This window comes from Apiospora hydei (assembly GCF_038363865.1).
Source record: "Apiospora hydei strain CBS 114990 chromosome Unknown utg000009l_segment0_segment0, whole genome shotgun sequence".
NCBI lineage: Eukaryota > Fungi > Ascomycota > Sordariomycetes > Amphisphaeriales > Apiosporaceae > Apiospora > Apiospora hydei.
The window spans coordinates 5,456,949-5,471,115 of NW_027117368.1; the positions used below are offsets into that span (position 1 = coordinate 5,456,949).

General features: G+C 53.9%; 4 protein-coding genes across 4 annotated transcripts; 2 read left to right on the plus strand and 2 right to left on the minus strand.

Moving 5' to 3' along the window:
- Window positions 1-3,886: 3,886 nt before the first annotated feature.
- Window positions 3,887-6,438, plus strand: PG997_013520 (uncharacterized protein; the record flags this gene model as incomplete). Its single annotated transcript, XM_066817834.1, has 4 exons — window positions 3,887-5,749; window positions 5,835-5,973; window positions 6,033-6,134; window positions 6,206-6,438. 4 exons carry the CDS (start codon window positions 3,887-3,889, stop codon window positions 6,436-6,438), a joined length of 2,337 nt encoding a protein of 778 aa, XP_066663526.1.
- A 1,630-nt stretch (window positions 6,439-8,068) lies between these two features.
- On the plus strand, window positions 8,069-8,635 carry PG997_013521 (uncharacterized protein; the record flags this gene model as incomplete). Its single annotated transcript, XM_066817835.1, has 2 exons — window positions 8,069-8,113; window positions 8,162-8,635. The coding sequence occupies 2 exons, from the start codon at window positions 8,069-8,071 to the stop codon at window positions 8,633-8,635; spliced, it is 519 nt and encodes a 172-aa protein (XP_066663527.1).
- Window positions 8,636-10,284: 1,649 nt separating this feature from the next.
- PG997_013522 (uncharacterized protein) lies at window positions 10,285-10,787 on the minus strand (the record flags this gene model as incomplete). The annotated part of the gene is made up of 2 exons (XM_066817836.1): window positions 10,285-10,429; window positions 10,474-10,787. The coding sequence occupies 2 exons, from the start codon at window positions 10,785-10,787 to the stop codon at window positions 10,285-10,287; spliced, it is 459 nt and encodes a 152-aa protein (XP_066663528.1).
- Window positions 10,788-12,178: 1,391 nt separating this feature from the next.
- PG997_013523 (Cdp-diacylglycerol-glycerol-3-phosphate 3-phosphatidyltransferase) lies at window positions 12,179-13,701 on the minus strand (the record flags this gene model as incomplete). The annotated part of the gene is made up of 2 exons (XM_066817837.1): window positions 12,179-13,438; window positions 13,501-13,701. Coding segments are annotated over 2 exons (1,461 nt in total), but the record flags the coding sequence as incomplete, so codon positions are not given.
- Window positions 13,702-14,167: the final 466 nt, after the last annotated feature.

The window sequence follows — 14,167 nt, forward strand, 5'->3', positions numbered from 1 at the left end:
TTTTCTCCATGTGCACTACATATTGATGCCAAAGTTGTCTGAATCATCCATCTTGAGATGATGGACTACTGACACGGCATATCTCAAAAGCCTCCCCTATCACGAGCAACAATTCTCCAAAGACAACGGCCGCGTATGGATCAGTTCTTCGGCCATGGCCCGGGCCCGAGACATCGAACATACCGTACTGAGCATCGAGAGGGGTGCTCAATGACGCCAGTGGTTGCTCTCGCTTGTCACGGGTGAGTGCATGAGAGGGAGTTGGGTGATTGGGATGTACCTGGATATGACATCAGTCTGTGCCGTTATCGTCGTCATGCCTAGCGCAGCGATTACCGATTGGCTAAAGCGACGTGACCAATCCCGCACAGCTATTCGGCCCTACGAATCACGCTGTAGCAGATACGCCAATCGGCCTTTTTAAAAGTGGCCAGCAAGACTCACCACCCAGCCTGTTGGTGGTGTCTTTGTTAGTGGTACATGCAGGATAGATCTGGAGAGGAGCCTCTTAAGTGAAATGGAAAAGCATTAATACCCGACAGCGAGGACGGCGCCAAGACGCTCAGCGCGAGTCAGCGGAGAGGGGTTCAGTATGCATGTGCATAATGCACTTGATGTGGGTAGTAGTATGTAAGTATGTAGGCATGCATAAATGATAGGCCTAGGACAAGAGGCATACCTATCATAATGTATCAATTGCTACTGTCGATACCGCCGATCAAGCATCCCGGCTGTGCAGCACAAGCAACAGAACAAAACAAATACACGGGAGCCGATTGCGAAGAGAGCATGTAAATAGAAACAGAGTCATAATAATAGCGATAACAAAACCAGACGTGAAACCCGTTCCCCCACCCCCCTGACGCGCAAGCTAACTTTAGGGCCAATCCGTGGCTTCGTCTGAACCTTTCCCGGCAGATTGCGTCCAGCTTGCGTTCTAGGTTCGTCGCATCAAATAGTCTCTGGTCCGTCTCGGCGCCAGAACACGACAGCGCCAGATCGGTAATACAATACAATAGTAGTGCATGTTGTTCGCATCAAACCACATGGGAAGCAGTGCTACCCGGCTACAGCGCTGCTGCCACAATGGCATAGCAGCCTTGGCCCGATCCTTTTTCTGCAGATCGTGCGATGGCGAGAAAACGACGCGGCCATTGTGTTGGCTTGGTGAGGTGAGGGGACCTGCAGCAAACTTGCACACAGTCCAGAGTCCAGACTCCAGCGTGTCCAGACCTCAGCATTCCAGTTACGCATTCTGGCGGTTGCGGCGGTGAATAGTGGGTGGAGGACCCAGAAGTTTGGCGGACTTTCCATTTCCATTTTGCAATCGAGAAGAAAATACCTGATTGTACTTGTGATGCGGACGAGTGGCCATAGAGAAACGAACAGCGCACGGATAGTGGTACCGACTACAGCCGACTAACCCCGGATTCGTGAGCGCAATTGAGGAGGTGGTGTTGTGTGGACAGTGGACTTGTGGTGCCGGCTGGCTGTTGTCGCCCTCTTGGCCGCCATCTTACAAGGTGTGACAGGCCTGTACCGGCTGCACGGCGATGGAGTTACAGGGCTTGAGGGCTGTCCAGGCGTCCTGTCGGGCAGGCTAAAAAGTGCGGTGGTCGGTGCATTTGGCATTTGGTGGCAGGCAGGCTACTGGGCAGGCTTCGACGCTTGTCCGCCCGCTTATGCAGCATGCATCGGAGGCACAAAAAAAGTAGAGAAGATCCCCCTCAACCAGGAAACGTTGGCTCGTTTTCCACCACTTGTTTTTAGTCACACTCTAGAACACCAGAAACACCAAACACCACGTTTTTTTCGCAACTCACGATCCACAGTCTTTCCTTCCATTTGGGGGTCCCCCTCACCACCCTCCCTCCCCTTTCTTTCTTTCTGTCCTGTCCTGTCCTGCGCCTGCCGCCTGCCCGCAGCGCGCAGTCTGCAGTCTGCATAGAGTCTGCCGTCCGGCCTGCGAAACTCCAAATACTTCAGAATGCCAAGGGGAGGTTACGTTCATTTGGCAGCCTCTCACATGTAAGATGAGGTGAGGAGTCGAAATGCCCCTTGGGCGCGCACTCGATATTATGATTTTTATTTCTTCTGGTCGCAGGCCATGCGTTGGGCTGCAACCGCTGGAGGCAGGGCCCATTGCTGAACAGGGTGCTTGGCACCGGCTTGACTCAACAAGGTAACCCGAGACATCTCCTCGCCTGGGTCGGGGTGATTGGCTCCCGACAAGAAAGAAAAGAAGAAGAAGAAAAAGTCTTGCCTTCCACGCAGCCGCACACGCACGCGCAACCATCACTTGCACTTGCACTGTGATCGTACCGTCCCACGCATCATGTGAAAATCTGCTCGTTTTCCCCTGCGGCTCTGCTCATGGCCCGTCGCGTCACCTGGGATCTTCCCTCTTGATCATTCAACGCAGTGGCCGCAGTGGTCGCAGTGACACGAGACGGCGCCAGGCGGACTGCACACCGATTGCGATCGGTACTCCCGGGAGGCCCTGCCGGCTCCACCCTTTTCAGCTCTCGGGTGGACACCTCCCTCCCAAGCGATAGCCCAGCATAGCCAGCATAGCCCTTCACGATAATTTCAATGGTGTTTTCCCAGGCTCCATCAAACCCGTCCACGAGGGGACCTGGACTCTGCTGGACTGCTCCTTTCCCAACAGGCGCCCCCACTTTGCACGCTCTTTGCGTCACTGTACCGGACAGCAGGAAAACTCGTCCATGGGCGGCCACGGGCAGCCATGGGCAACCCCCACCGCCAAGTTTCAACACTGCTGATTTTTTTGCTACAGTTTTCGCACTTTTTTGCCTGCTATCAGGATAAAAGTGACAAAAGCCTAGATCTCGCTCCTGGTGGGGTCGACAGATAAGCACCTTTGCCGCTCTCCTGATTTCTCAACCACACCGTGCTGCCGCCCATACCAAGTAGCACGTTTATGTGCGTCGCGTCGGCAATCCTACGATGCCACGGCTACTCCACCGCAGATCGCTTCCGTCCGGTGAGGGCGCATCCTTATCGCGGCTCTCCCAGGACACGGGATATTGCGTCCCCCTTCTCTGGGCTTCAACCGTCTTTCTTGTCTGACGTCCACGATGCTGATGCAGTGCCGTTACAGCAGGTACTCTACCTGCTGCATCGGCCCGTTAATCACTTGGCTAGACTAGCTCTCCGTCATTAAGCTCACGGCTTTGCCACCGTGGGCCACACGCTGAGCATGTACATCGTACATCTCTCAGGCCTTGAGTTTACGGTGGAGAAAAAGTCGTGCGCAATTATGGAAACTCAGTCAGTGTGACATCTCATCATGTTTCCGACGTCTTCTATTCTAGTACTTTGCGGTACATAGAGGGAAAAGGTCCCGCTCACATGCTTGACGTCTCGTCTTTCGTTTCCCGGGTGGAACACCTCCATCCCGCCTCGTGGGTCTGATTCCAATATCAAGGTGATCCGGTGCTGATCTGGGTGACTACTACCGCTCTCCTTTCCCTTTTCACAAAACTCGGCCGTCTCCTTGCTCCCATAGCCCTCGTACTCAAGCCAGAAGCATATTCCCCATCGTATTGCTCGATGCTAGTCGTCTCTTGTCTTTGATGCTGTTCCGGTTAGCCCACCAGATTTAGGTTACCTTGATCTTCCTTGTCCAGTTTTTTCCTCGACGATCATCGGTACCTGGCCACCAAACCGATCGACACTGTAATAGGAGCAACTCCTTTATCTGAACCGACTTTAGCATCTGCTTGTCGAGAAACCCCTTTGTCTCCATATCGTATCTGATTACATCCAACAGCCAAAACAGTTCTTGAGACCTCGCCCTGCCACTTGCTCATTCAGTGGTAATTTTAGGGTTCTGGTGGTGGTTGAACCACCCATCTCTCAACCAATGGCGGACAACTCACCTCCCGCGGCAACCTCACCAGCCACGAACAATGGCGTGAAGAAAGAAAAGGGCCGGGTCCGGTTCAACAGCATGGTCGGTGGTGAGCCGCCCCGTGAGATACCTTCACCCATTGACGACAATGATGAAAAGCAACAACGCAATCTCTCCCCCGTAAGAAGGCCTCGGCCTTCCCTCTTGCGGGGAAGCTCCTACAACTCCGTCCTAGACGCCGACGCGCTCACGCCGCAGGAACCACTCTCCCCTGCCGCCGTCTCGGCCATTGCAGCTCACCAACGGGCGCAAGAAGTAGCAGCCAACATGCTCGGCTCGTCCCACTCCGCTCCATCATCACGGCGGGCGTCCCTTGATTCCGAAGCCACCGTGAACAGCTCTGGGGAGCTAATCCCTAGGATTAATTTACCACTGGAAGAAATGGACCGGGACGGACAAGGGGCTGCATTGGAACGTATGAATTCGGTGGAGCGGCGTAATCACAACGCGGCAGCTTACGACCTTGTCAAGTTCCATACGCTCTCCCCGGACACGCTTCTGGAAACGTCGGAGAAGCTGCCATTGGCGCGAGTGCCCGGGAACAATTCTCCAGCCGGCTACGCTTCGGACTTCGAAACATCACTGCATCATGGTCATCCCCGCGAAGGTGTTTTATCTCATCTGCTAAAACTATATCGTGTACCGGACGGTCCAATGCAGGGCAAGACATTCAGTGGGTATACAACCCCTGGCTCTTCCGGAACTGCTACGCCGACTCGGCGCAAATGGTACGACCAAAACAAGAATGCTTCCCAGGACACTTTAGCTACTCTGGCGAAAGCTTCTGCGATCTTGGCAAACCCCAACGAGAAACCGCGCGACAACAGCAACAGCCCCAGCCCCTACGGCGGCAAGCCACCGAAGCGCCCCAAGCACAATCGAACCCATAGTGGCAAGATCAAGACGTTGCTGGGCAAGAACCGTATGGCGGACGAGGCCAAGATTACGATCCATGTCGCCGATATCTTGAAGCGGCAGGAGTACATCATTAAGCTATGCAGGGCATTGATGCTTTATGGTGCACCGACGCATCGCCTGGAAGAGTATCTGCGCATGACGGCGAGGGTGTTGGAAATCGACTGCCAATTCCTGTACTTGCCTGGCTGCATGCTCATCTCCTTCGACGACAAAGCGACACACACGGCCGAAGTCCGATTCGTACGACTGAACCAGGGACTGGACTTGGGCAAACTGAAGGACATCCACGAGATCTACAAGGAAGTTCTGCACGACATTGTCTCCTTGGACGACGCCATCGGCCGATTGGACGAGATCAACAAGGGAAAGACCAAATTCCCGGTCTGGGTGCGAATCATCGCCTATGGGTTCGCGAGCGCATTCGTCGGCCCTTTCGCATTCCAGGCGCGCTTTATTGACATGCCCGTTGCGTTTGTGTTGGGTTGCATTGTTGGTTTCCTGCAGCTGGCTGTGGCGCCAAGATCGGACCTATACGCCAACGTCTTTGAGATTACGGCATCAGTCATCACCAGTTTCTTGGCACGAGCATTCGGAAGCATTCAAGGCGGGAACACATTCTGCTTTTCGGCCCTGGCGCAAAGCTCCATCGCCTTGATCTTGCCCGGATACCTCTTCTTGACCGCCGCATTGGAATTGCAATCAAGGGCCATCGTTTCGGGTTCTATTCGGATGGTGCATGCCATGCTCTATTCGCTCGTGCTTGGATTCGGAATCACCGTGGGCGTCACAATCTACGGCGCAATGGACGACAACGCTGTATCCTCTACGACATGCAGCAATCAGCTTAACTGGCGATGGAACTTCTTCTTCGTCCCGTTGTTCGCCCTATGTCTATCGGTATGTCTGGCCGTCTCGTTCTTATCGGCATCTATGCCAATGACTATTCTTAAGAATATGTGTAAGCTAACGTTTGGTTTCACAGGTTGCCAATCAAGCCAAGTATAAGCAGATGCCCGTCATGGTCGTCGTCTCTGTGGCGGGTTACACCGTGAACTACTTCAGTGGGCTACGGTTCAAAGCTGCCCCCAAATCAGCAACATGTTGGGTTCTTTCACTGGTTAGTATACTTGTCGCGCCTATATACAAACGCTCAAAAGCATCTTGCTAACTATTCTCACAGTCGGCATATTGGCCAACAGCTACAGCAGGCTTCGTCACGGAGTAGCCGCGGCATTTCTGCTGCCTTCTATATTTGTTCAAGTGCCCAGTGGTCTGGCTGCGAGTAAGTGGACCCTGTCTTTTCCGGCTTGGATTTTGGCGCATCTGATGGCTAACGATTGTGACTTTTTTCAGCCGGTAGCATCTTGAGCGGACTCAGCACGGCCAACCAAATCACCAACTCGACTCAGGTAGTCAACGGCACCACGACTGTACCCGTGGCTCAACCCAACGACCTGCAGAACATTGTATTCAATGTGGCTGCCAGCATGATTCAGATCGCCGTGGGCATCACGGTCGGTCTGTTCCTGGCGGCGCTTTGCATCTGGCCGATGGGCAAGAGACGAAGTGGCTTGTTCACGTTTTAGTCATTTCGGGGTATAGAGGGGACAACATCGACAGAACAGGAAGGAGTCCTGGGGAGGCTCGATACACACACAGCTCCTCTGAACGAGGAAACATTTGCTTTGTCTGTTTGTATTATTTTTGCTTCTTGCTTTTTGGCATTGGCGTTTGGGTTAGCAAGCGTGTTTGTTCACTGCATGGGGTTGGAGCTTGTTAGGCGTTCGTTGCAGGTTGGGGATTGAAACAACACATACACTTACCTTCGACTTCTTTGTAATCGATAATAGAGGCGTCTGGTAGAGGTGGGCGTCTGGTTCCGGGTTTGTCGGTCATTCTTTTTATGATGCCGGCTTTTTGGGTATAAACAACAGTACACTACAGCAGGAACTGAAGAGAGGAGCATCCAGGAGATGTATATTCAAAATACAGAATTATCCATTCAAAATAATTATATCCGGCTATGGCCATGGGAAATTGCCAGTGTACAGGCAATCAATCGATGCCGACTAAGAGGAGGATCAAGGGAACGAGGACAGTATTTGGCCCTTGAGTAGAGATGCGCCTTGGGGCACTCGAGACTTTCTTATAATGAAATATGCGAATTGCAATTGAATGGTAAAAGGACGGCAAACCGAGCCGAGCCGAGCCAACCGCTGGATGGGGGCATCGCATGGTGATAAGTCTTGGATAAGTCTTGGACATTCCCACCCGAGTGTCACAAACAAGGCCCAGCATGTTATAAGTGAGGCTTCTATTTGACGCATATTATAGATTATAGGCATCATGGGCCGGTCAAGAAGCCTTTCCAGCATCTCAGCCTCCATTCCAAGAGGCGCTCTTGGCATTTTTGAGACTCTTTCCCCTCATCGCATTGAATTGACCTGAAACGGTTGCAGGGATGGGTGATGCGCAGACGGTATGATCTGCATCGCTGAGCTCGAGCCAGTTGCCTAAAGGAGGAAACGGCTGCGGGAGCTTAAGCTCTTAGGCTTTCCCCTGGGCGCTGCTAGGCTCTCCTAGGCTCTCCTAGGCTCTCCTAGGCTCTCTTAGGCTCTCTTAGTGGTGTTCTTCCCGTCGTCTCCACTGCTTCGAGAAGCCGCAGAAGCTCAACACCCCCACTATCGTCCCCTGCCATCCCCTGTATGTTCCTAGCTGAAGCCATCACGGCCATTTCCCAGACGACCTTCGATACCACCCAATGAGGCACTTTAAGTTAAGGTTGCATGCCCGGAGTCGAGACATCCTCAGGTAACCAGTCAGCACCGAGTCCTAATTCACCTGCCGCCAACCAGCGCGCCGCCTTTGCCGAGCGAGCACCCACACAGAGTTGCAGTCGGCTTGGAGAGGACCCTGGCCCCCACCATCTCTCCCCGCCCCTTGTCGCACATCAGCGCAACCTTTGGTCACTCACACACCACCCTGACAGCTCAGATCTTACTTACATGCCTGGCGGATCTCGAATAGAGTAGGCAGGTAACTTCAAGCTTAAACACACCGCCCGCGATGCCACCCCAACCGCTTAGGCCGGCACATAGCCCGCTCTGCATCGTGAGAAAGGCATGTTGGCATCCCCATATCTTGAAACCGCCAGCAGGGCGCAGCTCCGTACCGTTTACCCGCTCACAGCAACCTCGCTGAACTCCTTGAATCGAAATGGAGCTGGGACAAGCGCCCAAAGTCGGCTCTCTGGGCTTTGGGGTTTGTGAATACAAATATCGTTCTGACTCCCACTACTTCTTCGTCCAGCCAGCCAACACAAGACACTATCAGCAACATCACGCCTTTCCATCTCTTTCCCGTTCCCGTTCCCGTCCCCGTTCTCGGCCCCGTCCTTGCTCCCGTCTTCGTCCCCAAAACACACACAACCTTATTCAGCTGCTTTTGCAGATCCCATCCCTCCTGTTCGTCCCACGTCAATCAGCCACAGCCACAGCCCAAGATCGACTTGCCCGTCCCTTCCTCGCTGCCCCTCCTTCACTTGCCCAACCACCAGCCCCAAGCCCCTCACAGCATACCCTCTCACAACACTCTTCGAATCCGAATGCCACTGCCCCACCCCCAACACGCCACATCACAAAAGCCTCTGTCTGCCCTGGCCAACACATTCGCTCTCATATCGCACTTTACCTCCCTAAACCCGTCATTGACCCAGTGCCCATCGTACCAGTAGCCTTTCCCGTCCTTTTCCCTCCCTCTCGCCCTCTCGCCTACCATACCTAGCCTGCCTTGCATGACTTACACCAGCCCCGCCTCCAACAGCCCCTCACCTCACCTTGCCTATCACTATCCCGAATGCACCACCAGTTCCCTTCATGCCACCACATACACACCCAAGCTTGCCTATCATAACATCACCAGACACTAGTGCCCCAGCTCCTACTTTTGTACGCCCTGCCCTACCTCGATCCCCATCTCACAGCTCCTCACAGTCACAGCCCTACGACAATCCCAATCTCATCACTGCCTCTCAATCCCATCACATCGTACTGCTTTACCATCATCACCTCTTCGTCTCCCCACACTCAGTCCAATTCCTTCATCTTATTCATCGCACATCATGACCTACATACCCAGATACCTAGCACCCGCCCCATTCCCTCACATAGCACGCCTACCATGTACATACCTCGCAGCCTTCAACATTTCCCGCATCCTTGCCTTACTATCCCTGACCCAGAACCTAGCACCTTTAATACTATCACGTCCCCTTCCACGCAGATCCCATTCGTATCCACTTCACATATTTCCCGCTACTGATCCTCTGAGTTGTGTTCCCTGGTGCTAGGGTGAGAACAAATGCTTGTTTCCCGGATGGCATCATGAAAATGGAATGGATCGGCTCTCGAAGAAAAGGAAGCAGCCCTACACTATTGAATCGTCCACTCTACCATATCATACCCCTCCCTGTCCCATCCTTTACAGCCATCCCATCAAAACCTCCATCCTTGCTGCTTTTGCCCAAAATTCCTTATACCCCCTCCACACAATAGAACCTTTTTGATCTTTAGCACTAAAGCCCATGCCTCCAATATACCCATGCACTCTTTCCAGCGCCCTTCATCATCCCCCATCGTTCATCAACTTCTCTTGCAGCCCCATGCCCCTATCACAATTTAATCAGACGGGACAATTAGCATCACCTTAGCCTCCATCCAACCCTTTACGACCACATCCCTGCAGCCATTCACATCCTCATCCCTGTCCTCGCCCCTGCCCCTGTTCCCGTCCCCGCCTCGTCACCTACCTCCAACACGTATCCCGCGTCTCTATTCGTGTTAAATACCTACCCTCCCGTGCTCCTTGTCCTTCTCCTTCCTCCGAATCCCTCCTCTCTCTCATCTTCACCCCATCCACCCTCTTTACTCCCCTACACTTCCTTCACTCCCCTTCACCTCGGTAAATTCCTGTATCCAAAGTCTACATTGATGCATTGTAAGTTCTCGTTGGGGAACTAGGGCGACATTTACCGCGGATGATGAGCATGTAGCGCAGAAAACTTTGGATTGATGCACCCGGGCTCGAGCCGGGGAAGAAGAGACAGGGCCACAGCCACGCGGGCAGGTTATGGTTGGTCAATGTGGCATGTTAAGGCATATCGTTATGTATTACCCCGCTGACAGGAGACTTTTGGTTTTCTTCCAAGTCGTGGGAATGGCGGGCTATGAGTTTCCGAGGTTGGCTCTCGTTGGGCCAGTAATAGAACGATGTTGCTCTCGAAGTGTATAATGTCTAACTTCGCATTCGATGGTTCTGTGTTCCCACCCCATTTTCCCAAACATGATGATACCAATTGATTCCTTCGCTCCCTGAATTACTTCAGATTTCCGCTCGAGACGAGAAACATTATTACGCTTGCCTCGCACCCTCCTCTACCACCCCCTTGGAGCAGCGGCCTGGGCGTAGCCATTATGCGAGACCTGCTTCGTGCCGGGGAAGGTGCGGACCTGGTAGATCCAGCCGGCGCTGACGCCGTGGGCCCAGAGGTACGAGTCGAAGCGCGGGGGGTCGCTGGGCCTGACGAGGACGTCGACGCGGTCGGCGTCAAGGGGGCGCCGTACGTCTCCGTCATGAAGGCGTCGAGCTGCGCGTACGACGAGTCCGGCACCAGCGTGATGATGTACTCGTCCGGGATGATGTGGGCGTCGGTGCTGTTCTCGTTGGGGAACGGGGCCAGGTGTAGTGGTGCTCCGGGGGCCTCGGCGACGGCGCCGGTTAGGCCGAGGGATAAGGATATGGGTGATGTTGAGCGGGAGCTGGTGGTGGTGAGGGGGCGCGCGGAGACGAGGGCGGCGAAGGTGAAGATGGTGGTGAGGAGGAGGAGGAGGACGGAGGAGAGGCCGCTGCGGCTGTGGGGGGTTGAGGAGGTGGCCATCGTGGTCTTGGTGGTGGTGGCTGTGGTGTTGGTACTGGTGCGGGTGCTGATGGCGAAGATGAGGGAGGAAGAGGGAAGATGAAGATTTTCCCGGTATGAAAGTGCTGATCGATGGGAGTGAATCAAAAATCAGGAACTGGGAATCTCTTCTTCATACAGCTATTGTACTACAATTTCGTTTTCTTTCACGCCCCGATATCCTTACCGGGCTGCTGCGGCGCCGTTGGGCCAGACCCCCTTTGCAGGCCCAGGATGTGGGAAAATTTATGGAGCGGCACGACAGTTGGCAGTGGGTGGTGGCTGGTTGGGGGCAATTGAACGAAGATCGTCATCTCAAGAGATACGACTTTTATTATTTATAGACATGAGAGTGGACATGGTATTAGTAAACGGGTTTGCTTCGCCGTGTTGGGTTTCTTTTTTATCGAAATTGAGATGTGATGATGGCACACTTATTGAATATCTATGAAGTGAGAGAAACCTGGACCTCGTATATGTAAGTATAGGACACCTACCACCCTTGCGTATATCCATTCGATATAGCCTAATTTTCCGGGGCGGTCTTGGGTCTTGGTCTTGGTCTTGGGGTGGTTGTGACACGCGATAGCTTTGACAGTACATGCCACCAATCTGCGCAGGCCTGGGCATGCACATGCCGTCCGGAAGAGGAAACCCGGCGAGACGGTATCCGACACGGCGGGTTCAGCTGCAAATCGTGTCTATCTTTCCCCCCGGATTTTCACTTGTTTCATGCGACGCCCGAAAATAGCATGGTGGTTGCCCGATGGGGGTTCATGCGTCGCATTCCAAATGGGGAAGGACGGGTTGTGTAGCAGGAGAAGCTTCTTTCTACCGCATGCTTACCTAACGGCCGAACCCTTGTTTGTATGTATGCATTCTCCGCAGTTCCGAGAAGCCGGGGTTTATCGTCGACGTGAATAATGGAGTCCTAGTGCGGGTTTCATCGACGGCAGGAGGAAGATGGGGTTATTGGCAGCCCAGTTGAGTGTTTGCAGCAGTATCAGTCACCCTTGCTTTGCAATATCTGAAGCTGTCGGCCGTCAAGCTGTAGCCTCCCACCTCGGCGGAAGTAAGTGGCAGGGTTTATTTCCGCCCATGGCTTTTGGGGTTTCCTGGAAAGACGAATGCTTGGAATTCGTCCATAAGGCTGTACAGCGGACCCCTTGTTCCTCGCTAGTAGAAGTAGAGTCGGGGTATCATGTATGTATGCCAGATAATATATATAGGGGGTATCTTATATAGGCTGGGGTTACACGTTTTACAGTATTAATACAGGTTCAGCTTGGCAGATCGTGACCAAAAAAGAGCACACCCGGTTAGGCCCCAAAACAAAACCGGAGTAGTCGCGTGCTTAGCTCGTCGCGGTCGGCCTACAGGGCACCGCCCACCAGCTGCACAAACCACATGGCCATACGAACCTTGAAGCTCACCCTCCTCTCGGTCTTGGCCAAGTCGTCGATCGTGACGGGCGCGGCGTACTCTTGCAGCCACTTCTGCTCGTCGGCCAGGCGCTTCTTCAGATCGGCGTTCTCCGTCACGACCAGGGCCCCGGCTTCGAGGTCCAGCGAGTAGCTTCGCTTGGTGTAGTTCGAGCTCCCCACCACGGTCATCGAGGGGCCGCTCTCGTTCGGAAGCGTGACCCACAGACCCTTGGCATGGTATGTCCATCCCTCCGGCTCGCCGACTGTGCCCTTCCGCCACTCCTTCAGCGTGATGTCGGACTCGCGCTTCTGCTGCTTGATGGCCATGAGAAAGCGTCGCGCCAGATACGTGTACGCGTCAGGAAGCATGCCCGACACGCCCTTGGATCCGTAGAATCCGTTGGCCTGAGGCGAAGCTGTTATGACGGTACAGTTGGTCGAGGCAGAAGACATGAGGAGCTGCGTCAGTGACGGCGCCGGGTTGAAGTATCCGGCGGTAAATGTCCAGGATGACCCGGCGTACTGAGGAGCCGCGAGCGTTTTCAATACGTGGGTCACGGCTGGTAGCTCGGTCGAGGTATCTGGCTTTAGTAACTGGGACAGTTGAGCGAGCATGAATATCGTAGTGTCGGAGGCCTGGCCGTCTTTGGCCTCAGTGACCTGAGTTGTACTGTGCGGGGTAATGAGGCTATTCATGACCTTGGTTGCTTTCGCAACATATTGGGCAGGCTTCTCCAATGGCGACGGCGCAGTATTCGTGGACGGCCATTGCAGAGTGAACCCGGCAGCTTCCTCCGAAGGCTCGACTCGAAAGCTGAGAGAGGTCACCCCTGCGTAGAGTCGCGCAAAGTATTCGGTGATTCCCCTTGACGAAATCAGATGGTAGCGATCCTGCCGGTTGGTGAAGTAGTCAGACGACAGATTGGCGCCAGACAGAATAATCTCGTCGTCAACACCGTATAGCTTCATGTGCTGTAGTCCCCATCCTTCGTTGATCCTCGTGGGGACATGCTTTTTCCGAAGTCCTGTCAGGTTCGGAGTATGGTACATTCGAATCTCGACTCGTTCGGGCCCGAACTCGGTGATGAGGGGGGCGAGTAGTGACGCGCATGACGGGTTGGGCGCTTCTCGAGTTCCTCGTAACGCATCGGTCAAGATGCTCAGTGTGAGTTTTGGGTTGGCGCGCAAGGCTTCTTGCAACGTCGCAATCTTCACCAGGAATGGTCAGTACGGATGCGAAAGAGACCGGCCGGCTACGAGGTGGTCCATACCAACTCCTTCTCAGACTTCCCAATGTATAGTGTCGACAAGAAGACGCGGGTCTTGGCGGATCTGATTTTGGCTTTTAGAGTCTCGTAGAAGTCGGCAGGGGTTCTGATGACTTGGATTTGCGAGCCATGAATCTGGAAGGAGGGCGCAATCTTGTCGAGTTCGTTGACGAATGGTGCAAGCATGCCTGCAGAGCCCGGGGGCTACTGGCAGGCGCTGCACTCGAGGGCATCGAGAAGCGTCGGCATTGAACCCTGTTGGGACGGACTGCTGAGCGAAGAATCGTTGGCCGCAACGTCTGGCAGCATCGCGAGGTACCACGTATTATCATGACCGCAATTGATGTGTCGAAAGCATCAGGGTGTAGCAGACCTGGCCAAGCACCCCCCATTCAATGCGGCTTGAATGCGACTGATTGGAAATATTCCAGGCGCTTTTTTAGTCACCTTGAGAGCATTAGAGAGCTTTGGCCAATCAGCGTCTTATGACGCAGTGAGTGGGCTGGGCGCTGTAGGCTGTAGGCTGTAGGTAGCACCTGCAAGTGCATCAATGTTCCAGCTTCAGACGAGCGGCCCGAGAAATTTCCGGTGGGCAAGCAACTGCAGGTGCATCCGCCAAACACCGGACTCCAACAATGTTGTCGACCTAAACCAAAGGGCATTCACGACA